The sequence below is a fragment of the Oryzias latipes genome, chromosome 14, assembly GCF_053564925.1.
Source record: "Oryzias latipes strain Hd-rR chromosome 14, Olatipes_Hd-rR_3.1".
Taxonomy (NCBI): Eukaryota; Metazoa; Chordata; class Actinopteri; order Beloniformes; family Adrianichthyidae; genus Oryzias; species Oryzias latipes.
Window position 1 is genome coordinate 12,288,296 of NC_136250.1, and position 23,941 is coordinate 12,312,236.

A 23,941-nucleotide genomic window follows, 5' to 3' on the forward strand; every position below is an offset into this window, starting at 1 on the left:
AGTTTAAAGATTGACATCATTTCAGAGATTAAAATTAAATTTTACATTTTCATGAAAATGATGAATTTTAGTTTAGTTCAGGACTTTTACCACAATGTCTACATAGGGACTTCTTGGCTAGTGGAGAAAACCTAAAAGTACCGAAAAAATAACCGGACGCATGGCAGAAGTTCAAAACCTGAGCTTCTTCAATCCCACATCCCAGAAAAATGAGAAAGGGGAATTGTGTTCTCCAGCAAATGTGTGTTTAAAGTCCCACTCCGATCATCGTTTTTCTATTTTCAAAGCATTCCCTGAAGTCTTTTAATTTTAATTATGCTGTTTGTGGCCCAAATTTAAAAACTTGTTTCATAGGACATAGTTTCTGCAAAACGGCAGTAGTTCATTAGATATTTTTCTCTGAGTTGTGGACAGAACTTTTGGCCCAGAGTGAGCCCACCCTTACTTCCCAGCATTTATCTGTTTACATGCTCTCCTGTTAGCCTACTGCTCCTCACAACTCCAACATAACATTACCGGTAAAACAAAAATAGCGAGACATATCGGAGCTGTCCAGCTGTACAGTTTGGAGCCAGATGGCACCTCAGATGAGGAAAACAAAGACATGAATTTGTTTGTCTGCAAGTGGATCTATCAGAATGGTGCACAGCATGGAGTTTGTGGCCCGCCAATTGCAGCTACTACACCATGTAGTACTGCTTTTGGCAGTAGCATCTTTGTGGCAGATCCTGGTTTATAATGATTTGAATAAAGAAATATCCAAAAGTCAGCAATTATAAGCTGAGGTAATTGCACCACCAGAGGGTGGGACAGTCATTAACATGTGCACTGCCATGATTTAACCACAAGAAGAAGAACAAAGGAACTCATACCAGGTTTGTTTGCCCTAAATTTTAAGTCTTTTCATAGTTTTACCTCCTTTCTTGATGACAAATTTCACATTGAAATTCTAGACACAAAGAGATGTGAGGGCATGTATTGTTTTCCCTGCAGAGGCCAACAACAGTAACCAACATGGAACATGCCGGTGATCATTTTTGAAAGAACAATCACTGCCTCGGAAAGTGAAACGGTCACAGGACTCTGTTGACCCATTTTTTCCACAAAATGTAGAAAGACACACCAAAAGACAGGTTTAAAAATGTGAGAAATTTTGTTTTATCTGCACTACAAATAGCAATATAAATTGCAGAATAATTATATTTTATTTTGCCATCCATCCATCCATCCATCTATCTATAAAAGAATAATAGAAACTGTATTTGTACTTGTATTTTTGAAATAAAAAATTAGACTAAGATTATTTCCCTCTCGAATAAAATATCGTTTTTTTGACAAAAATGTCACTTGATTTAAATTAATTAATTAGTTAACTCGCATAGTTACAGTTATTTACACTTTTTTAATACAGATTAAGATTCAAACTTTATTTCAGGATAGTAAGCAAAAAGTAAAGACAGAGTAAATCCTCTTCACAGGAAGAGACGATCTTTGTTCCAAACATGGCAGCGCGCTTGTGAATGTCATGCTCCTAAGATCCTTTAGCTATCAGACTCTGTTTGGTTTAGAAATAATTGAAACTTGCTTTTAAATCAAACGTTTCAAAGCACTTTCGGAGTTTTTGAATTTCAGGTCTACTACACTGAGTGAGTCCAGTTTTAACGCCGTCGTTGATCGTCACATTTCCTCCTCCGAAGCAGCAGCAGCCATGGATGCCGACCAGCAGCTGAGAAACGTAAGCCTAATAATCACATTTGTAATCCTTATGGAAAAGAAAATCCAAACCGAGACTTGATAACGTTTCTGTATTCCAACAGCTGAGGGATTTTCTCCTGGTTTACAACCGCATGACTGAAATCTGCTTTCAACGGTGTTCGAGCAACTTCAACTACAGGAACCTAACAATGGATGAGGTACAGCAGACACATGATATTCAATGGTTAGCGACAGGGAGACAGTTTAGCTCAGAGGCTTTCTAAATCTGATAGTAATAGTTGATAGATCAGAGGTTTGCAACCTTCCACACTTAAGAGACATTCAATCATTCAGGTCAATTTTCCACTGACAGAAGAAAACGGAGCCTCAAAGTCTCAATCCACCCTTTAGAAAAATAAGACACTGATTTATATTCATGTTACCACTAAAAGAAATATACATGAGCATTGTTTTGCAGCATTAATAATATGTTCATATTAAGATTTTTTTTTCTAAATAAGAAATAACTCTTGACAGTGGTTCACGTGACTTCCTTTCAAAATAAAAGACATCCTGTCTCACATAGATCATCTCAATACAGCAAATGTGGTAGTGATTTTTTTTTTTAAATTGTTGTTTTTTATGGTGCATCTCTGACATAGATTTCTAACCAAAGTTAAATCGGAGCTAATTAAGTGACCCTTGCCATATTTTTTAAGCTATAAGGCACTTAAAAATACTTGAATTTGTTCAAAATTAGAAAATCTGCCATACAATTCAACTTTAGTATGATTTCTGTTTGTGCTTACTGACCTCCAATTGACTTTCTGTGGCACAAAAATCTGTCAAAGTGTTTTAGTTCGACTTTGTTAAACTGTGAAGCCACACTGCATGATGGATTGTCAGAGCATTATGGGTACTGTAGTCGGTGACCTGGTGGAGTGATATGTACTGTTCTTCAACTGTTGGTGAATGAATTGGATAAAGTTTGAGATAGTTTACTTTACTGCTTCCTGACTTATTAACTTTAGTTTTCTTGAACCAGAGAGCTACAATGGAGGGGTCAAAGAGCCACAGGTTGCAGACCTCTAGGATAGACCATATTAGACGTTATGGTTGTGAATTATTGTTTTTGCAGGAACGCTGTGTGGATAACTGTGCAGGGAAGCTGATTCGCACCAACCACCGCCTCATGAGCACCTATGTGCATCTGATGCCTCGCATGGTGCAGCGCCGCATGGAAGAGCTGGAGAGCAAGGCTGCAGAGAACGCCCAGGCAACCGAGGGGGCGACCGTACCTGCGGGGGTCGGACCTGCAGAGGCATCACAGTCCCAATTCAGCCCGTCTGCCTCCACACAAGTGCCTCCCTCTGCGCCTGAAGTTGCATCAGAGATACAAAACTCAATTCTGGTGCCAGCCAAATTAGACATTCCAAGTGAAGGGACAAACACAGCAGTCAAACTTTCCGCTGCAACTCCAGTCACTCCTAATATTGAAACTTCCCATCCACAGGGATTTCCTCAACCAACTTTAGCGGAATCCCAAAGAGATTTTGGAATCAGACAAGCATCTTTATCAGAAAATCTGCTATCAGAAGCTTCTTCTGTTTCCAAATCAGAAGCATTGGCTGACCAGAAATCGTCCTCACAGGTTTCACCTCTTCCTGGACAGCAGTCTTAAGCATCAGATGGTTTTTGAGCATCAGTGGAGACTGGAGACACTAGCTTTTGGGTCAAAATGATCCTAGATATTCAACACATAGATATGTGAACATCCATCTTTCAAATCTTTTATAAATACAAGAGTCCATCCTTTTCTCTGTACTTTGTTGTCATTTTCTTTCTTCCGAAACCTATTGTCACTGCTTAAAAAGGACAAGTCTATCTGGTCAAAATCAAACATAACTAGTTGACCCATAATAATATAATTGTCAAATCATTTCATATCAAAGTAGTTGGGACTTGGTGATCAGACTAGTAACGTATGGCTCCTCACCTTAATGTCTGTGTTTTTGTTTTTTTTTCCTTTACATTATTGTGTTTTTAAGTCACTGTCAAAGCAATAAAAATATATGAAATGACCCAATTTGTTCTATAGGATAAACTACTCTCAACAACTGGAATTGTTAAAGAAAAGGATGTTGCTGGAAAATAAGAGCCAAACTTTAATTTATTTTATATATATATTCAGTTAAATGTGTCACTTAGCAAGTCTGAAACTTCTTAAAAGCTGATTTTTTTAAACAATAAATCAAATGCTTTTTTTAGCAAAAAAAAAAAAGACTGACATTTTTACTGTACAACTATGTATTTTTCCATCAAATTTGCATTTGCAACTTAATTTGCAAGCATATATCATATTAAGGATGTGAGTAGAGTTCATGACCTTTGTCATGCAGCTCTTATCTGTCCTCGTAATTTGCTTCCTGTTATTTTGTTAGCATCAATCGCTCGTACCCAGGATGTGGAGACACTCAGAGTAAACTGTCATAATTCCTCTTAAAGGAGCATTTATGAGCAGCTGCCACATTTCAGAAATTTAGAGAAGCTTAGTCTTTAGGAAGCAGATAAGAGTATTTCATTCTAAGGTCTGCCAAAATAACTTAGTTTGGCAAAACAATGAAAATTTAGATCTGTTGGATTTTACAATTCTCAGTTCATCAAAATATCAAATGGCAAGTATAAATACACAGAAAAAAAAGAGATGAAATAATTGTCGTGCCAATGTTTTTTGTTGTGTGACAGAAAGTACTTGTAGATATGAATACTATGCTTCTATTGTAATGCTGGATTTGATGTTATATATAGTGAACGTTTTTCCCCCACAAAGAATAAAAAATGTGAAATGAAGTACTTTAAAGACAAACTATAATTTTAAACAACTAAGGACTTAATTTTTGAGCCGAAAAAATAAATATTTTTTGCAGAAACCAACTAAGTACCTTGAACTTTCCACCTATAGATAGGAAGCTGAGAGGTGGTTAGAACCCCAGCTGATCTCACCTGGTGAGAACACTTGCAAAGGGGGAAAAGCCCAGCAAAAATGAGTTTCTTCTGACTCCTTCTATAACATATGCTTCCAAACTCTAAAGGAAAGTCATTTGTATTTTGAAAGGTCCCACAACCCCCCCCCCCCCCCCTCTTCCTTCTGGTAAGAGATATGGGACATTGAACAAAGTGCAAATCCCCTAATGTTTTACCAAAATATGCATGGTGGGTTGAATTGACAATCTTATGGTGTAAATGATTTTATAAATGTGTGGATGAATAAAGTGAATGTGTATGGGCATACTATAGCTTTGGGTGTTTTTTTAGTACTATGATGACACACTGCAAAGGTGTTTTTCATTGTTGTTTTTATTTATAATGATGGCATTCAATATATTAATATATTTAATTCCATTATTTTTGGTTTTAAAATTTGTTTTTTTTTTCTGTTAAGATTATTGTTTTTCTGTGAGAACCCTTTCTAAACATCTGTGGCTTTTAACCTCACCCAAATTCAGAATCTTATTTACGCAGGAAGTTGCAGTGTCAAATTTCCTCCAGCAGGAGTCGCTATTCGCGGCCGTCAGAGCTAGAACTGCACGAGTTACCCGCATCAAACTGGAGCGGCGGGGCGTGGACTCAGTCCTTGAAGGAAAAAAGGGAGAGGAAAAAAGGAGCAGGGAGGACAGAAACAAGTCAAGAAAAGGACGACTGGTAAGCTTTTCAACCAACTTTTGCGTGTTTTAGATGAAGATAATATTTAACAAAGTAGTCGAACTGTGTCCCGTTAGCTCAACTTTTTTATGATAAACTGAAGGGTAATTGGTCAGCCCAACTGAGTCTGCGTAGAAAGATAAATAAAGGTAGGAACAAAAATGGGAAAGTCCATTTGAGCACTTTCTAGTTTTTAGCTAGCCGTCTATTTGATCATAGACGTTTTAACCCACAGACGGTGTAAAAGTTACACTTTAATGGAGCATAATGGCTGCTTTTCGTCAAAAGTGAACTCATAATAACTAATTTAATTAATAAGTTTTTAATTAAACTTGTTTGTAAACGGTTTAAACTTATAACACAAAACATCTAGACTGAAGTGATGTAATAATACTAACTAATAGTTGAAACACTGTCAAGTTTTATAAAGTAGGCTTGTAATGATATTTCTCAGGCTCCATGGTCCCTTTTTAAAGTCTGAAGGGTGAACATGGATGACATCTTCACACAGTGCCGAGAGGGAAACTCTGTGGCTGTTCGTCTGTGGCTGGACAACACTGAGAATGATCTCAACTTGGGGTAAGCGGATATTTTCTGGTGGAGGAGGGGGCTTGTTTTACCTGAATTCATGAGTTCTGGGGGAAATACCTGACCACAGACATGTTGTTTAGACCCACTCCAATGAAAATCGTCTTTTTGTTTTCTCGTGATGGAGAACTTTTTTTTTTTTTTTTTTAATCATCTTAAAGTTGCATTTCTGTGTAGTTTATTTAAAACGTTGTGAAGCAGGAGCAGATGAAAAAGTGCGGCCGGATAAAGCCAGTCAGTGACATAATCGCTCCAGTCGGCAGGCCATAAGCTCTGCTCCACTCTGTTCCAATGGATCCACCTGCAGACAAAGAGGCCCACATACATCCCATGTACGTCTTCTTTTTTCTCGTCCACATGGCTGGATAGCTCCAAAAGTGCTAGCCATTTTTGTTGCACCGATAATGTTAGGTTGGGGGTGTAAGGAGCTGTAAACTAGCAGAAAAGCGTGTAAATAAAGGTATGATGGGAAATGAGGGAAGGCTTACTCCGCGCTATCAGGCCCACCCACAACTGAGGCAAATGTCTAAATGAACCACCGCGAGCGACTCTACAGAATCTATGTCCTAGAAAACAATGTTTTTTTTCTTCCTTTTTGCCTTAAAACTACATAATTGTAACTAAAAGACCACTGAGAATGTTGTTAAAATAGATCAAATCATTATTGGAGTGGGACTTTAACCCCAAACAACAGGTTAAGACTTGATAAAAACAACATGTTGGATTATTTTGTTGTTGTTGTTCAAAATAGAAAGCGCCAGACACTCAGGTGTGCTCATACAAAGACATTCTTGGCATTTTGGAGGCGCTAGAATAGTTTCCACATTGTGCTCTGGTCTGCAGAGTGGCTCAGCATCACTCAGCTGCAGGCTTCCAACTTTTTCCCCAATGATGTCATCTGGAAACATTTCTGTTAAAATGACAGGAGGTTGTTGCTTCTACTACAGTCATGAAAGGAGGCGGTCTTGACTTTATCCAGAACCGTGCTGAAGATCACAGATAAACCCTAGGTATACAGGTGCTCATAAATGCTCCAATTTCAGATAAAAATTGTGTTTTTAACATGTTCTTGTGGCATTTTTCTCAAGATGGACATTTATTAGGAAAATGAAGCATAAAATTGCATTTATGAGAAATTGTGGTAAATCAGGAACAGACGCAACAATGCAATTGGGAAAAATTGTTGCAGTGACCTAAAAGCTTCAATCGTCAGGCCACAAACTTGCATCCATTTGTAGAAGACTAAATCCAGTGTTGGGTAAATTACTTCTAAAAACTAATTATTTAAAAAAGTAATTCACTACTTTTAGTCGTTACTTTACTTTTTTCCCTCTCCTTTACAGATTCTCAAGGGAAACACAGTTTGCACAAACAAGGTCCTCTTGGATTTCAGTTAACTTTTACTTTTAAAGCAATGACCTCGTGCAAAGTATGAACCTGGTTGAAGACATAACCTGGTTTTATTAGACGACAGTGTGAAAAATGACACAAGAATAAGCAACAACCTATGAAGTTTATGCCACTGCTCAAAGTAAGCTGTGGAAAAAAACTGTTAAGCCTATTTTCATATCTAGCAAATCTGAAATGAAGCCACTCTTTTGAAAACACAAAGAAGTATTTAATGCCTCATGTTCAATTTCTCAGACTTTGGGTTTTTCATTGCAATAAGTTGCACCTGTCTCTCTCTATGCTTGCCCTTTGTGCACAGTTCTGGCCTCTGCAGGTCTACGTTCTGTGGAGCGAACTCATATTGACCAAAGACGCAGTAGACAGCGTGCAGCGTAGAGAGAAAATAAAGTAAGAAAGGGTGAATTGAGATAGAAAAGAAACGGCTTCCAGGAGGGACCGGCTCTTGTCTTTGACACCAAACAGCAGACTTTAGAGATGTTTCATTCATCAGAACATTGGGCGGGTCTCTTCCCTGCTGCTCACCTGCTGTTCGTCTGGGATGAGAAGACTCCTTGCAGCATCTCTTTTCGTCTCATTCTTGAGGCAGTTAGGAAAGCAACGTGCCTGCAGCAATGAGGGCATGTCTGTACTTTGAGCGATCCCCAAATCTGCGTGTGCATATGACGCCAGTGATTCCATTTTTGTTTTTTTAAATCAACCTCTGTCGCGTTTCATTTAACCGAGAAAAAATGTCAGAGCCTACAAACCTTTCCAAGTAACGAAGTAATGAGGGTTTCTATAGTCCAGTAATTGTAATTAATGACCAAAATTTGAACTGTAATTTGTTACATTCCTCCATTTCTGACAAAAGTAAGTAAATTACAGTAATTATTTACGTTGTAATTTGTTACCCACTGACTAGATTCATGTTGTTTCCCTCGTCTGAGCTGGTAATGTTGGGTTGAGGTGTGATGGGCTGTAAGATAGCGAGAGAGCTTGTAAATAGACTGATGACGTCCCGTCCACAACTCAGAGGCAGATTTCTAATGAACTCCTGCTGCTCTGCAGAAACTAAAGCCCTAAAAAAAACATTTTTTTTGTTGTTGTTTTTTATTTTGCCTAAAAACTCCATGAATATGATTAATAAAACAAAACATAAAAACAATGGGAACACTTTTACAATCTATCAAAAGATGATCAGTGGGACTTCAAGCAATAATGAATGTTATCTAATACAGACTAAGAAAAAGAATATGAGATGTTCACAAAAATGCCTAAATATCTATCAAAATAACAATGATGTCACCTTTTAGACTCGTTCTCTCCTTTTTCACGGATTGGTCGGAGGACTTTATCTCATTCTTGGACCAAGCCATATATGTACAGTTTGTTGACATTGACTATCAGGGCTGCTAGCCAACCGCGCAACAGCCAAGGCCATTTCCTCTGCGCAGCTCCATAAAGGGGCAAGCCCTCGCTGACACAGCTCCTCAGGCAGCTCCCTGCCGTCCCACGTAAACATCTGAGAGGCCAGTCATTATGCTGGAGGCCTCCCGATTTTGACTCTTGCTCCGAGGAAGCTCCGCTATGCAGACTCCACCATTCCTTCCCCTCAGAATGTCAGAAATGTGTAATAAAAGTGAAATCTGACGAGAGGGTATGTTGAAACTTAAAGCAGACTGTGAGAAGTGGTGACTCAGACGTTAGCAGACTTTTCAGATCTGCTTCTAGAAGCGCTTGCTGTAGGAAAAGGCATTAAAAAACAGAAAAAGGGAGAAAGAGACTTGGAGGGAATGCTTGGCTCCCTTGTATTTTCCAGCCTGTCATTCCTAAACTTTTTTTTTTCCAGCCTTGCAGCTTTTTATAGCCAGCAGCCTGGTTGGAGTATGAGCCATCCGTCCACATTGCTGGATCAGAAATGACAGTAAATGTATTAAACTGCTCTTTCACTTGGGTGTGAGCTAGTTGTGCAGCTATTTCCTACAAGCCCTGCAGAGAGTTCCTGGTCTAACAGAAGGTTGTGGCTTTACAGTGAGTCGCGAGAAGCCTCAGCGATTGCCATCAGGGGTCAGGTAATGTAAAAGAGGGGGAAAAGGCCAGTCAGAAGGAGGTGACAGCCTGGCTCCTTGTTGGCTGTGGTACTGAAATGCACCTTTGCATATGTTAGCTGGATTTAATTTATCATTTGACAGGACTGCAGGCAGAGAAGGGGAAGCGTCTGCTTAAGTCTAAATAAAGATTGCTAGGTGGTGGGGGTGCAAACCACACAGATAGTGTTTTGTCAGCTGACATTCTGTTTGTGGTATTTAGAGCTGGCTAGCATCATCTACAAGAGTACAATGGTTTGTTTTCCCCTTCAGACTGTCAGGACTTTCTTTCAGTGGAGAAATGTTTGAACCAAAGCCTGGTCTGACTTCTCACAAAAAGGGACTTAAACTTTAGGTAAACGCTGAAAATGATTAAAGGGTTTTAGGCCTAAAGACATTAAGGCTATGTCCAAATTCCCTCACTACTCCTCATTCCAGGGGTCTGCAACCTTTAAAGCTAAAAGAGCCAAGTGGTCCACTTTCTTACTGACCAAAAACCCAGGGAGAGCTGCAAAGCCTCACTTTCTTGTTTAGACGAATAGACTATATTTATGTTCTTGTGACCAACAAACATTTATTCATTACATTAGGTTTTATCTATTTACAACAATTGAATTGTTAGTATTATTTTTAGATTCTGACACCCCTACAAACTGGCGAACGCCCTTTATAACACAGTAAGAGTGAATATTTAGACACATTTGGACACAACCGTAGTTTTCCCTTTTAACATATAAAATATAACTTTAGGATGAGATCAGAAACTTAACTCTGCTGGGTATCCCTGCCTGTGATTTTAAATTACAAACTCAAATGGAAAAATATTTGATGCGTCTTTCAAATTTCAATCAAAAACCAATTTTATTTGGTGATAAAAAGCATTTTTCTGTATTAGAATTGTTCATTCTTGCATTTAAGGCTGACCAAATTTCTTTCCCTAAAATATAAAAACCTAATAATATCTAAATAGCCAGTTAAAATCATGGATTTGATGAACTGGTGTTGATTCTTTTAGTAATTCAAAATTAATGAGGCGATTTTCATTAAGCCCAGCACTACTTTTGAAAATGTTAGCAAATACTGCTGGATTTCATATCTCAGTCTTCATCCAGCCGCCTCTTTAATCAGTCACATCATCAATAAACATAAATGGTTCAGCGCTACTGGAAGTCATGCATACGTTTGCGTGAGCATGCCTGGGTACCACAGTGTTCACCGCTTCAGATGAAGATCATTTCCAAACATGTTTTTGTAGGTCTGTTTTTCTTTTTCCTTTAAGATTTAGCCGTCTTCACCCTTGTTAAAAATAAAATCCCTGTCAAAAAGAGGCTCCAAATATTGTTTCATGCCTGTATTTTTGTCAGTGCTGTCTTTAAGTTAAATCTTTTTATTTTACAGCAACAACAACTTAAATATCAAAAGGATTTTTGATCAAGTGTATTTTTTATGTAACGGTCTGTCTGCTCCTGTCTGTCTCAGTGATGACCATGGCTTTAGCCCCCTCCACTGGGCGTGCAGGGAAGGTAGAAGCGGTGTGGTCGACATGCTCATCATGAGAGGCGCCCGCATTAATGTGATGAACCGCGGTGACGATACACCTTTGCATCTCGCAGCGAGCCACGGACACAGAGACATTGTGGCCAAGGTAGAAACCTTCATTTAGCCTGAGCACAGCCTGTTTGGATGTTTGGCCGTTTAGATGTTTCACTTGGGTGTCATGTGACTTCCAGCTGATTCAGTGCAAAGCCGACCCCAACACAGTCAACGAACATGGGAACACCCCGCTCCACTACGCCTGCTTCTGGGGCCAAGATGAGGTTGCAGAGGTCTGATGTGACACACATACACACACACTCACTCTAGCTTCTATGGGCCGGAGACGCCCCCTTCTGGGGAAAAACCGCCACTGCAATCAAGGGACATTTTTCTGTTTTTCTAGTAATTACAAACATTATGTTGTGTAATAAACAATAAATAAAACTTATATATGTGACCGTTTTAGGACTTGGTAGTCAGTGGGGCTCAGGTGTGTACATGCAACAGATACGGACAGACACCTCTGGACAAAGCCAAGCCTCACCTAAGACAGCTTCTACAAGGTTACTTTCCCTTTTTAACAGAAAACATATATTTTTTTCCTCACTTTTATTGTACTTTTTAACTTATTTGTTGTTTATTTTCTAGAAAAAGCAGAGAAAATGGGTCAGAGTATGAACAAAATCCCATACAAGGAAACTTTCTGGAAGGGTACAATGAGGACACGACCTCGTGAGTGACCTTCCCTGATCGTGCTGTCAAATTCACATTCATTCTCTATTATTTATGTTTTCTCTTGCTGAACTCGCAGGTAATGGCACCCTTAACAAGCAGGCTGGCATTGATTACAAGCAGCTCTCGCTCCTGGCAAAAATCAATGAAAACCAATCTGGGGAGGTCAGCTGCACTCTGTCCTCTACTTTTATTGTTTACAGCCATTTTCAGCTCCCCCAATTATTTACTGAACTGTTTGCTGTGTTTGCAGTTATGGCAGGGTCGGTGGCAAGGAGACGAGATTATAGTGAAAGTGCTGCACATCCGAGACTGGACCACCAGGAAGAGCAGAGATTTTAACGAGGAACATCCCAAACTCAGGTAACGCCTTTTCCTGAATTTTACAGCAGTAGTGCTAGCAAAACTATAGTACGAGGAAAAAAGATAAATATATGATTAAATAGTTTCAATGTTTTTAAAAAAATAATGAGATTCCTTTATTTAAATGACAACTAGCTATTTATATTCTGAATGGCCTAGTTTTTATTCTTTTAACTATAAAAATTGAGTTTATACTTCTTTGAATTTAGTTGTATGGATCTCTTGCATTAGACCGATAGGAGCTCTGTCTCTATCTAACTCCGCCTTTTCCAACTATATGGATCAGTTCAGTTCAAAAATGCTTTTGTTATTTTCCAAAAGGAGAATTTAGAAAACCCTTTTCAGCAGATCAGTTTTTAAAAACAGAGAAAAAAAAATCACATTTACAACAGAACCCAAAGAAGGAAAACACCACTGGTGTCATTTTTTTTTCAAAGTTTAATTTCATGTTTTAAATCCCAAACACAACTTGCAAAATCTAAAAATATATAATTCGATGTCTGTTCCAAAAAACCAAAACCTCAAGCTTCTGCTTTTAGTCTGTACTTCTGGGTTTGTCTGCCCAAAGGCATTTTTAGCACGCGTTCATGCTGTCGTTACTCTGCTAGAAATTGAGTACGAAAAAGGTTTTGGTGCACCAGGGATTGAAATCTTACAGAATGACCCACAGCAATGAATGGGGACACATTATGTCACTTTGCTAGCCTTAGTACTTTTTGCCTGATGTTGAGGCTGTGGACATTTGGACTTATTATCATGTCTTTGTAAATGTGCTGCTTTTCTAAAGGTTAGAAAACCATTAACTATGTTATTGATTGGTGAAGTCAGCTGCTACACATAACTCAGCTTGGCTTGCAGGATTTCCCCTTAAACTAAAGTGCAGTTATTCATTCTCATATTTTCACATTTATGTGACAAAAAATCACAAGGAAAGTTCCACATGAGGTAGTATTTCCACTTATGTGCTATTCTTGCTAAATTTAATGAAACCTTCATGAAAAAGCAAAATAAAAGTTTGTGAACTAAAAGAAACCCTATAGGAGGAGTGGAATCTTCCAGTTCACGTTTCTCTGCCTTCTTTTAGTTCAAAATTTCAAACAAATTGGGTTAAAAAATGAACAAGCATGTTTGAATAAAAGCACAAAACATATCATACTCAAGTGTAACAAGTTTGGTCCACTCACTTGTAGCATTTTCAGATTTTCTGGCTCAATAATTACATTCTTATTTAGTGTATGTTGTTTCCTTTTTTTTTTTTTTTAAAGTCGTAGCTGCACGTTTTCTTTAACCCTCGACCTTTATTTTGTGTTCTTCCAGGATCTTTTCTCATCCAAACATTCTGCCCGTTCTTGGGGCTTGTCAGTCACCTCCCTCTCCTCATCCTGTCATCATTACCCATCACATGCCTTATGGATCTCTTTTCAACATACTTCACCAGGGTACTAGTAAGTGGTTTACTTTTCTTCATACCCATAGTTTTCTTTTATGTCAGTAAATTATGGGTTCTGCTGGAGCCTGTCTCTGCTGTCTTTATATAAAGCTGAGGTACACTCACAGTCTGAGCAATATCCACCTACAGTGAGGCAGAAAAGGGTTTTGAAGTCACACATTCTGTGAGTTGTTCCATTTACTGGGGCGGCCGTGGCGCAGAGGTAGGTCGGGTGACCACTGATCGGAAGATCGCAGGTTCGGTTCCCGCCTTGGCGGCCCATGTGTTGAAGTGTTCTTGGATAAGACACTGAACCCCACATTGCTCCTGGTGGTTAAATGCTGGCGCCAGTGCTCGGGAGCAGAGCCGCCATCAGTGTTTAAAAGCATATGTGCATTATATTTCAGAAGACCAATATTATGATTTCTTGTATTATTTCTTTATATTCTTTTTCTCACAACTGAAGAGTATCTATAGCTGTGTTTCAATTACACATATGTGCAAAAACTTGATCCAAATTCTAGAAATGTCACCAAAAAAACACAATTCCGCAATGAAACTGTCTTCATTAAATCCGAATTATGCAAATAAACACAAACCAACTGAGGTGATAAGTCATGTGAAAACATGGCGATGGATGAGAACAAGTACTGTTTGAAGTTGGTTCACTAAAAGGGAACATTTGGATGACATCACAGCAGACCATTGACAGTCTTTGTAATGAGCCTTTGTGAGAAGCCTGTTCAGCCATATTTGAAAATAAAAGTTCCAACAATTAAACAGTTGGACCCAATTCCAGGCTGGTTTTAGATCAGGTCACAGTACGGAAACGGCTCTACTCTGGTTGTGCAGGGATTTGCTTTTAACTGTTGATTCTGGAGCTTCTGCTGTTTTTATCCTTCTTGATTTCACTGCTGCGTTTGACACAGTGGATTATGATCTTTTACTGTCTGGATTAGAGCAGTCTGTTTAATGTCTTCTATCACAGTTATGCAGATGACATCCACATTTATTTACCATTAAAATCTGGTGGAGCCCAGTGTGTAGAGAACCTACAGAAATGTTTAGAGGAAGTTACAACTTGGATGAACCTAAACTTCCTCTGCTTAGATGAAAATAAAACTGAAGTACTTCTGTTTTTGACAGAATGCAGCAGTGCCATTAGATCATTTGACTCTCACCTGTCTTCTATCAGGAATCTTGGGGTTATTTTAGATAGTAGTTTTAAATGTGATAGACACGTTAGTGCAGCAGTCCAGTCTAGCTTTAATCATCTCAGATTCATCAATATGGTAAAAAGGAAAACCCTGGAAAGGGTGTTCATGTCTTCGGCTTTTCTAGACTGGACCACTGTAATTCCCTTGATTCTGGGATGGACTAGTCTCTCCTTTACAAATAAAGATTGACTGATTGATTATTTTGGAGAGAAAAAAAAAGAAAAGTGTTTCCATTGCAGTTTTGCAACCACTGAGCTTCTGGAAGGAAAAAAAAGGAGGAAATGTTTTTAGGTTTTTCAGTTTAAAAGCAGGTTAGCTGAGGATTTTCAAAGTAGAATTATAAAGCCCACTAGATTGTGTTTGACATTAAAATTCTGCTTCTATAAACATAGGAAATTTAAGAAGCCAGTCATCTTCACAGATTTCTGCATGTTATTTTCTTGTCTTTCTTTGCCTGGTTTGTCATTAGCTCTGGTTGTTGATCAAAGCCAAGCAGTGAAGTTTGCCTTGGACATTGCCAGTGGCATGGCTTTCCTCCACACTCTGGAGCCGATGGTTTCAAGGCTTTACCTCAACAGTAAGCATGTCATGGTAAGACGCTGTTTTCCCTCCTAACTGCTACAAGTACACACATGCAGAGATTTCTCTCTGCCCTGTGATGCATCATTGTGGTGGGTGATGAGCAGATCTCTCTGCTCCACAGATTGATGAGGACATGACAGCCAGGGTGAGCATGGCAGATGCCAAGTTCTCTTTCCAGTGTCCCGGTCGCATGTATTCACCAGCATGGATGGCGCCTGAAGGTATTTAGCTTAGCCTGTTAGTCTGCTTAGGGAGTTAACCTCTAGACTGGGTAATAGTGGTTAAAGATGGGGTTTTCTTTAAATATTTTAAGCTGCTTATTGCTGCCACAGATAACAGTGTTCCATGAAGATCCACTCTGATCAAAATAGTGTTTTTAACTTGTTCTTGTGGCATTTTTCTGATGATGGAGTACATATAGAAAGAATGTTGAGCTTAAAATTGCATTTTTAAAGACTAGGACTTAAACACTTTGGCAGCTTGAGAAAAAAAGATAGTGTAGGTAATAATTATATATTTATAATTATTTATAAAATAAATATGCTGCCCTATTATGTAGATTTGACTCCTTGATTTAGAAACTTTGACTAAAAACATACATTTTCTTTACTAATCTAAAAAAAAAAACAGCTATTTAGTTTTATTACATTTTTTGGTTTAGTTTAAGCGGCAGTTTAGCTCAGGCGGTAGAGCGGGTCGCCAAACAACCGAAGGGTTGGCGGATCAATCCCCGCTCCCCCCAGCCAGCTGTCGCCCCCTGAGCACGGCTAGTCTGCAGCTCACCGCTCCCCCCAGGGGACGGGTCAAAATGCGGAGAAGAATTTCCCCATTGTGGGATAAATAAAGTATCAAAATTCACAAAGGAGCCATTTCCATTAGTACATATGTCTGCATTTGTGAAATGTAATTTCCTATTTATGATCCTGGCTATAAAAACCCTGCAGAGTTTAGTGGTTTGGGAGTTTAAGTATTATCCAGTTTACTCCTGATGCTGTTTTCAATTGTATATATGTAGCCCAATATTTACAACAACTGTCATCTTCATACCAGTAATTGTGTAATAAAATTGAATCATAAAGAACATAAAGTCATAGAATTCAATAGGTATTGGCTAAACTAAACTATACTAAACTAAACAGACTAAACTAAACTGGGCATCCCTGGCCGTAGACCCTCCTTCCCGGTAAGGAAAAGCTCCTAATAAAAGAAACGGATTCCGGAAAGAAAAAAAAAAGAAATATAATCTGAAAGAGAAAATAATAAACTTTTCTCTGTCTTTTGACCTCAGCACTGCAGAAGAGGCCTGAGGACATCAATCGGAGATCTGCTGACATGTGGAGTTTTGCCGTTTTGCTTTGGGAGCTGGTTACCAGAGAAGTTCCATTTGCTGACCTCTCTCACATGGAGATAGGCATGAAGGTAGGTAAAACTTGTGTTTTCACAGGCTTTAAACCTAACGTATGTTTATTCGTTGACAGTGCCTCCATTTTTGTTTTCAGGTGGCACTTGAGGGCCTTCGACCAACCATTCCACCTGGAATCTCACCTCACATATGTAAGCTGATGAGGCTGTGCATGAACGAAGACCCGGCTAAGAGACCCAAGTTTGACATGATCGTTCCCATCCTGGAAAAGATGCAGGACAAATAACTGCTGTTATAACAGCTGCTTCTGCTCAGTTGCATTTCTATAACCCCATTGCTCTGTAGCTTCACTTCAGTCACATATCTGCAAGCCACTATAAATAACGCCAGAAACCACTATAGCTACACTCCGTTTGAACACCTACACATTTTCTGTACTATACTTGTTAAGTTAAGAGTTAGGAAAAACTTGAGATGAGTTTTAGCCTGTGGTGCTCTTTGTTATGACAGACCTCTCGAGAATGAAATATTGTATTGTGGATATTGTAAGTATTACATTAGGAAAAGATCCAAAGAGATGAACGAAGTATTAAAAATGCTTTTATATGCATTTGCATTTGCTGATGTAATAAAGTTTTTGTATTTATGACATTTGCTGTTTTTTTTACCATAGCCGCAGTACTGCCTTTGAACGACAGTGGCCACTGTTCAGAATGTGTCTTTTGTTTTGCCATTTTTCTTGTAATGTTTTGGTTATGAAATGGACCTCATGGCAGGGCTAAATGTGGAATCAATTGTTATTTTTTTCAAGTGGTTGCTTTTGAAAACAGAAATGCAGATCCTTTATATGATCTCATATATCAACAATTTCATGTTTAAACGTCCAAGTAACATGTTTATCTAAACGAAAATAAAACGCTATTTTTACAAATACACAGAATAAGGTCGGCAGTTATGGCGCAACCCGCAGTGGTAATGGAGCAATGGACTTTGTTGCGGTTTGTTTAGCAAAATCGAAGGGAGGGAGGAAAATAAAAGACGGTCACGTGATCAGTCAGCTGACTCGCTGGTTTTGTACAGCAGCGCGAGCGCTCGTCGGTCAGTGGGAGCTGGGTTGACAGACCGGCGTTTCCGCCCAGACTTTAAATAAAAGGGTAATTAAACGGAAAAGGCGAAGCAAGAAAAGGTGAAGAAGACCCGACTCTTGCCGTGGAGAACGACGAAACAATATTTGTGCTGGAGGTACATCTAAAAAGTAGCTAGTTAGCTACTTTGTGTTTGTTAGCTGGCTGTATTTAATTGCATAAAGGCGGAAATTCACGTTCCAGAGTGTGAATGAGCAATTATATCCACCATAGGGTGAGGAATTTTTAGCAGACTCGCGTGTGACTTCCTGCACGCCTCTTTCGGCAGTTTTTTCTTTACCGTATTTGGTCGTTTTCACGTCCTTCGCAGACGTAAATCGTTCGCGGAGGACACCTGCCTGTCTGTCCCCCTGGCCTGTCCGGACAATGGGGTCCCCCCTGCGGTGGTGTCCCCTCCCTTCCTTCCTGCTGCTTTTCGGCGCTCTACTCGTAGCGACGCCGCTGTTGGGCTCCTGTCACCCGGCCCAGATGACCGCCCGGCCCGGGCCTGTGATCCTGGAGCGGTTCAACCCAAACGCCCTCGGTTTTAACTGGAGAAACCTCACCTGCCCCCTGTGCAAAACCCTCTTCACCATTGTTGACATCGCGCTTCTGGTAATAAGTTTGTTGATCATCTCCTAAATGGACCAGACTGATACTAGTCTTGCACTATAGTAGACCAGGCAGAAACTTATAGAATATGACTTTAAACTACTCAAAGATGTTTATAAGTGTCAAACACCCATCTGTTCTTTATTCCTCATTAAGATTATGACGAGGATCATCACATATAGGAGTCATGTAATACAACAGTCCTTTAATTACAGCTGTTGTTTTTATTATTTATTCATATATCATTGCCAAAGAGGAGGTTATAGATGCTGTGTAAGGATTTATGAAGGTTGCTGGTGTTTAAGTATAGATGATGCAGAAGACGGTTAGATGGAGGAAGCTGTTGATCCCTGAAGGGAAAAGAGGAAGTTTGCTAATGCTTTCCTTATTAGTATGTTTTTTTTAATTCTATCCTTTTGTGTTTCAGTAAATAAATCTTTAACAGCAAAGTTAACTGAGTTTTAATTCACACTTTCTACCTGTTAATGTAATATTTTGTAGTTATTGCTTGATCATAACAAATAGTTAACTGTTGATGTGTAACAGAAGCTGAAAGACTCACTCTGATTATCTTTTGATCTATTTTGAAATTTGTGTTTTTTAAGTTATGATTTACTGTTTTTAGCTCCAAAAAAAACTGTGTTGTTTTCAAGGACAGATTCTGCAGATCATTAGAATTTCACCTCTGAGTTGTGGGCGCAGAGTAAGCCCGACTCCCCTTCCCATCATCCCTTTAGTTTACACTCTCTCCCACTAGCTTATAGCCCCAATGGCGACAAATATAGGAACTATCCAGCTGTACAGTTTGGAGCCAGATGCCAGCTCAGATGAGGACAGCCGAGACAGACATAGATCCTAGTCGTCTACGTGTGGCTGCATCAGAATGGAACGGAGCAGGGAGCATGTGGCTCACTGATTATTGCTTTAACATCCCAATTACAAGCTTTTTCGTGTCATTTTTTTCTATTCACAACTATTTGAATAAAGAAATACTGCGAAATATAAGCTTCAATTTCTATAAGTCCTCCATCAAGCGGAAAGGGCTAAAGGAGATTTTAAAAACACAATTTTCATTGGAGTGGCTCTTTAAGCTCATTTCTATGAAAATTTGAGGATTCGGCTTCTTTAGATGAAACAAAACAAAAATCCTTGACAGTTTGTTGGTGTCATGCATCATCTAGTGTTCTACCCTATGAAGCCACATTTGTATCTGCAGATGTAAAATGTCAATTTGGTCTGACTTTCTTCTTTGAGTTTGGCATTTTTGGTGATTTGGTTATGTGGTTCTGAAATCACTGACTGGAAGAAATATTTCCTCTGAGCTAATCATCTTTTTTTTTTTTTTTTTTGTTTTACATCTTGTTCTGCTTTTTTGCAACTCTGCCAGAGCGATTCAAATGCAGAACGCGTGGCACGCGCTGTAGAGGAAGCTTGCATCCGTCTGCACTTGGCTGAGGAGGTGGTGTGCCATGAAATCACTGAGCTGTTCAGGGATGACTTCATCAGGGCCCTGCAAGAGTCCCTGCTGTGGCCCAGTGAAGCCTGTGCCTTGCTCGTGGGGCCCGCCTGTGGTAAATTTGACATTTACGCGCCCTGGAACATCACTCTGCCGAAGGGTCCTAAACCCCCTGTTACACCACCTTCTCCCCCTAAACCCGGATCTCCGCAGAGTCGAGTCTTGTTTCTGACAGACGTCCACTGGGATCGAGTAAGTGGTCTTCTAAACTGAAATTTCTCGATGCCGCTCTTCCATCACTTTTAAAATCCTCTCATCTTGCAGGAGTATCAAGTTGGCAGCGCTGCAGATTGCAAGGAGCCTTTGTGTTGCCGGAACAGCTCAGGAACTCCGAGCTGGAGGAGGAGAGGGGCAGGGTACTGGGGGACTTATAGTAAGTGCGACCTCCCTCTCCGAACGGTGGAAAGCCTCCTTGAGAACGCGGCCAGAGACGGACGTTGGGACTGGGTCTACTGGACCGGAGACATACCCGCCCACAACATTTGGTCTCAGACGAGGGATCAACAGCTGATGGAGCTCACAGTCATCTCAAGACTTGTCCACAAGTAACTTTCCCTCTTAAATTCCTTTTGAGGTTACAAATGTCTACTTTGACACACAATGCAGTGATAAAAGAAGGCATTGAAGTGCCTCTGTGGCTGTTGGAACTCTTGACTCAAAGATGTTGACACTCCCAATGTTTGGGCCGCTGCTTTATCAAATATTTGTCATTTGTAAGCCTTAGCTAATCCAAGCTGACTTTTTGTGTCCAGACACCTCGGCCCAAATGTCACCGTTTACCCTGCTGTGGGTAACCACGAGAGCACGCCGGTGAACAGCTTCCCCCCGCCTTTTATACACGGCAACAGATCCTCTGGCTGGCTCTACGCCGCGATGGCAGAGGAATGGGCGCCGTGGTTGCCAGAGCCGGCCTTAAAGACTTTGAGGTCCATGTTTTTTTTTTTAAACATGTATGAATGTTGTTGTGACACTGTGGCCAAATGAAGGGGGATTATCACTAAAACAATGCAGAAATAAGACTTTAGATGGTTGGCTTCCATCACGCAAAGTTTCACTTTGGCAGCCAGAACAGAAGTGGGTTTGGCGTCATTTCTCATAAACATCCGTGTTTCCATGCAAACATGGACTGACTCATGCTGTGTGGTAACTTTGTGGTCCTCCTGGGGAATTTCAGATACGGAGGGTTCTACACGGTGGAGATTCAGCCTGGTTTGAGGGTGGTCTCCCTCAATATGAACTTTTGTGCGCGGGAGAACTTCTGGCTGATGGTGAACTCCACCGACCCTGCCAACCAGCTGCAGTGGCTGGTCCACATTCTTCAGGACAGTGAGGAGAAAGGAGAAAAGGTCCGTTTGGCAGCTTTGTTTTCTGTAGCTTGATCTTTTAGCTGCTGGTGAAGTTGAAAGTGAAGTCGTGTTGCAGTCCTGATCTGATCAGGGTTTCATGGTCTTTTGATTTAGGTCCATATCATTGGTCACATCCCACCTGGTCTGTGTCTTGGAAGCTGGAGCTGGAACTATTATCACATTATCAACAGGTAAATCCATCTCAGATTAAAGCTGCAAAATCTTAAAAGTGAGGCATTCTGTCTAAATGTACCGTGCATGATTGAGTTGTAGCCAACTAGGGATGTCCAGATCAGATATTTTTGGCCCCGATCTGATTCTGAGTCATTTGATTTTGAGCATCTGATAATACTGAGTCCCAATCCAAAACATATATACATTTAAAAAAAAGAACACAATCAAAAAGAATCAACAGATCCAGATTGTCCCTGATTTTGTTCTATCATTTAACATCTACAGAACACTTCTGTGAAGTAGCTTGAACAATCACGTAAAAGTAGTGCAACTATCAACTAGAAAAACTAGTCAACTATTGACCAGTAAAACTGGTGAGAAAGTTTGGTGACTGTAGTTTTAATATCTTCCCCTTTTTTTTGATCATATATTATGAAAAATGAATAAGGACTTTCTTTCTAAATCATTGTTGTGGCATCGTTGATGATGTGTAACCATGACTAAATGTAACCGTTTAGTAGTTATAGTCGTTTTTCAGACATTATTGAATAATTTTTCTCTTTTGGATCACCTCATGATTGGAGCTTGCACTTTGTAGACGGTCCCGTGGTAACCGTCTCTCACAGTAATTCACTTTAAAAAATAATAAAAAAATTCCTTTGTCTTTACACCAACCAGTAAAGTCAGTTTTACCAAAAAAATGTCAGTTTTACTCGTTTACGTAACCCTTGTGCTATCCTAGGCACTTTACCATTGGGAGTTGGGTCATCTAGACCCACTAGACAGTGCTCTGAACCTTTTTTCTTCACTGATTTTTGATCATCACTGGTGTCCATGGATTACATGAAATCTTTCTACCTTTATCCACCTTTGTCATGGTAGGGAGGACACGTCAATGGAAGGGTGGGGTCATCTATGATAGCACAGGGTTACAGAGTTATTGAGCTTGGAAGTCCAAATCTGTGAATATCTCGCTATCTTTACCGAACTTATTGTGCAGCTGCTGACAAAAGTAGTCGTACATTCTGCTGCATTTTACATTCAGGTTTAGCTAGAAAAAAAGTGTTGCTGGTCTTTCTGGTTCAGAATTCAGGGCAAATGTTACCGTTTTGTTTTGAATAGATTTTCTTTATTTATTTGTTGTTTTTGTTTTTTTCAGATATGAAAGTACGGTCACAGGACAATTCTTTGGCCACACCCATCTGGATGAATTTCAGATGTTTTACGATGAGGAGACCATGACCCGGGCAGTTGGCGTTGCTTTCGTTGCTCCCAGTGTTACCACTTATGTAAATCTTAACCCAGGTGAGTCAGTGAATCTGTTAAACGATTGTCCATCTTTTCCTAAGGTTATACTTAAATCTACATTATGACTTGTCAGGCTATCGCGTCTACATTGTCGATGGGAATTACAAAGGCAGCTCTCGGCTGGTGCTGGACCATGCAACCTACATCCTGAACCTGACGGAGGTAAACCGTCCAGAGGTGCTGGGTAATCCAGTAAAGGACCCCAAATGGACGCTCCTGTATCGCGCCACAGAGGCTTACGGTCTTCCCACAATGTTCCCCTCCGATTACGATCTGCTGCTGCGGACCTTCATCAGCAACGACCGTGTTTTCCAAAAGTTCTGGTATCTGAGACACAAAGGACACGTGTCGGAGGTCTGCAAAGAAAGCTGCAAAACTACAATACTGTGTTTTCTGCAAAGTGGGCGTTCCGATCAGCTGGAGCAGTGCGACCTCATTCACGGTTTTCAAGGAAACATGGTGCGGGCGTTGAGAAAAACTCTCTGTTAACCTCAGCAACTAGAAACCAAGAGACTATGGAGTAAAAAATATTGCCGAAGATGAGCCAAAAAAAAACGGAATTTGCTGCCCCAACTTGCATTTAAAGAAATCCAAAGTTTTCAGCTATGCTTAATTATTTGTAAAGCCTTACATACTAGTAATTGGCGTTAACAAATTTCTTTTTTTTTTTTTAATCCTCCTGAAATATAGTTACTTGAATGCACGCAATTGTAGGATTTTTTTAACGTCCAGATTGCTCTAAATTGTCGAATTTCACATTTCTACTTCACTGAGTGCCTTTTTCAGCAGAGCATATGTGAAACTAACCATTTTCCAGCAGAGCATTTATTACATTTCACTTGACTTTAAATCCTTTCAGTTGTAGCACAACAGAAAAGTCTGTATCAAACATTTGTCACTTTATAGTTCTTATCTTTCGGTTGTAAGGATTAGACTGACCATAACCCAATTTTAAACCCATCTGCCTCAAAAAGATCAGTGTTTTCTTTTTATGTTTACTTTGTTTGCACTTTAATTCATTCATTGATTTGTGAAAAGAATAAGTGTGGTTGGCTCAAAAAGAGGCGAGTATGTTCAAGTTATAGAGTCGGAGTATGCAATTTGTAAATTGGGTTGTATTTAAGATTCAATAAAGATCATTCTTTGTGGAACTGCTAACCAATTTATGAAATGAACCA

General features: G+C 39.7%; 3 protein-coding genes across 4 annotated transcripts; all 3 read left to right on the forward strand.

Moving 5' to 3' along the window:
• The first annotated feature begins 1,471 nt into the window (after positions 1-1,471).
• Positions 1,472-3,776, forward strand: timm10b (translocase of inner mitochondrial membrane 10 homolog B (yeast)). Its single transcript, XM_004076218.4, has 3 exons — positions 1,472-1,735; positions 1,818-1,913; positions 2,834-3,776. Exons 1-3 carry the CDS (start codon positions 1,709-1,711, stop codon positions 3,374-3,376), a joined length of 666 nt encoding a protein of 221 aa, XP_004076266.1. The 5' UTR covers positions 1,472-1,708; the 3' UTR covers positions 3,377-3,776.
• Positions 3,777-5,239: 1,463 nt separating this feature from the next.
• On the forward strand, positions 5,240-17,332 carry ilk (integrin-linked kinase). Its single transcript, XM_004076219.4, has 13 exons — positions 5,240-5,397; positions 5,852-5,976; positions 10,941-11,106; positions 11,192-11,287; positions 11,464-11,560; positions 11,646-11,729; positions 11,809-11,894; positions 11,983-12,092; positions 13,410-13,537; positions 15,208-15,329; positions 15,442-15,541; positions 16,609-16,739; positions 16,820-17,332. Exons 2-13 carry the CDS (start codon positions 5,888-5,890, stop codon positions 16,967-16,969), a joined length of 1,359 nt encoding a protein of 452 aa, XP_004076267.1. The 5' UTR covers positions 5,240-5,397; positions 5,852-5,887; the 3' UTR covers positions 16,970-17,332.
• A 410-nt stretch (positions 17,333-17,742) lies between these two features.
• On the forward strand, positions 17,743-23,914 carry smpd1 (sphingomyelin phosphodiesterase 1). Of its 2 annotated transcripts, none has more exons than XM_004076315.5 (9): positions 17,743-17,925; positions 18,139-18,422; positions 19,807-20,127; positions 20,200-20,480; positions 20,688-20,861; positions 21,110-21,281; positions 21,396-21,472; positions 22,615-22,760; positions 22,837-23,914. In XM_004076315.5, the coding sequence occupies exons 2-9, from the start codon at positions 18,195-18,197 to the stop codon at positions 23,250-23,252; spliced, it is 1,815 nt and encodes a 604-aa protein (XP_004076363.2). In that variant the 5' UTR covers positions 17,743-17,925; positions 18,139-18,194; the 3' UTR covers positions 23,253-23,914. The 2 variants fall into 2 exon arrangements, with proteins under 2 accessions (XP_004076363.2, XP_020564479.2); XM_020708820.3 differs by having other exon boundaries at positions 17,809-18,042.
• Positions 23,915-23,941: the final 27 nt, after the last annotated feature.

What these genes read in the sequence shown, in the direction of transcription:
- timm10b (XM_004076218.4), top strand. Translation starts at nt 1,709, where the DNA reads ATGGATGCCGACCAGCAGCTGAGAAAC. An exon ending in CCGACCAGCAGCTGAGAAAC is followed by an intron (nt 1,736 to 1,817) that starts GTAAGCCTAATA and finishes GTATTCCAACAG; the next exon opens with CTGAGGGATTTTCTCCTGGT. An exon ending in GGAACCTAACAATGGATGAG is followed by an intron (nt 1,914 to 2,833) that starts GTACAGCAGACA and finishes TTGTTTTTGCAG; the next exon opens with GAACGCTGTGTGGATAACTG.
- ilk (XM_004076219.4), top strand. Translation starts at nt 5,888, where the DNA reads ATGGATGACATCTTCACACAGTGCCGAGAGGGAAACTCTGTGGCTGTT. An exon ending in TACAATGAGGACACGACCTC is followed by an intron (nt 11,730 to 11,808) that starts GTGAGTGACCTT and finishes CTGAACTCGCAG; the next exon opens with GTAATGGCACCCTTAACAAG. An exon ending in GAGGAACATCCCAAACTCAG is followed by an intron (nt 12,093 to 13,409) that starts GTAACGCCTTTT and finishes GTGTTCTTCCAG; the next exon opens with GATCTTTTCTCATCCAAACA.
- smpd1 (XM_004076315.5), top strand. Translation starts at nt 18,195, where the DNA reads ATGGGGTCCCCCCTGCGGTGGTGTCCCCTCCCTTCCTTCCTGCTGCTT. An exon ending in TTGTTGACATCGCGCTTCTG is followed by an intron (nt 18,423 to 19,806) that starts GTAATAAGTTTG and finishes CAACTCTGCCAG; the next exon opens with AGCGATTCAAATGCAGAACG. An exon ending in CCGGCCTTAAAGACTTTGAG is followed by an intron (nt 20,862 to 21,109) that starts GTCCATGTTTTT and finishes GGGGAATTTCAG; the next exon opens with ATACGGAGGGTTCTACACGG.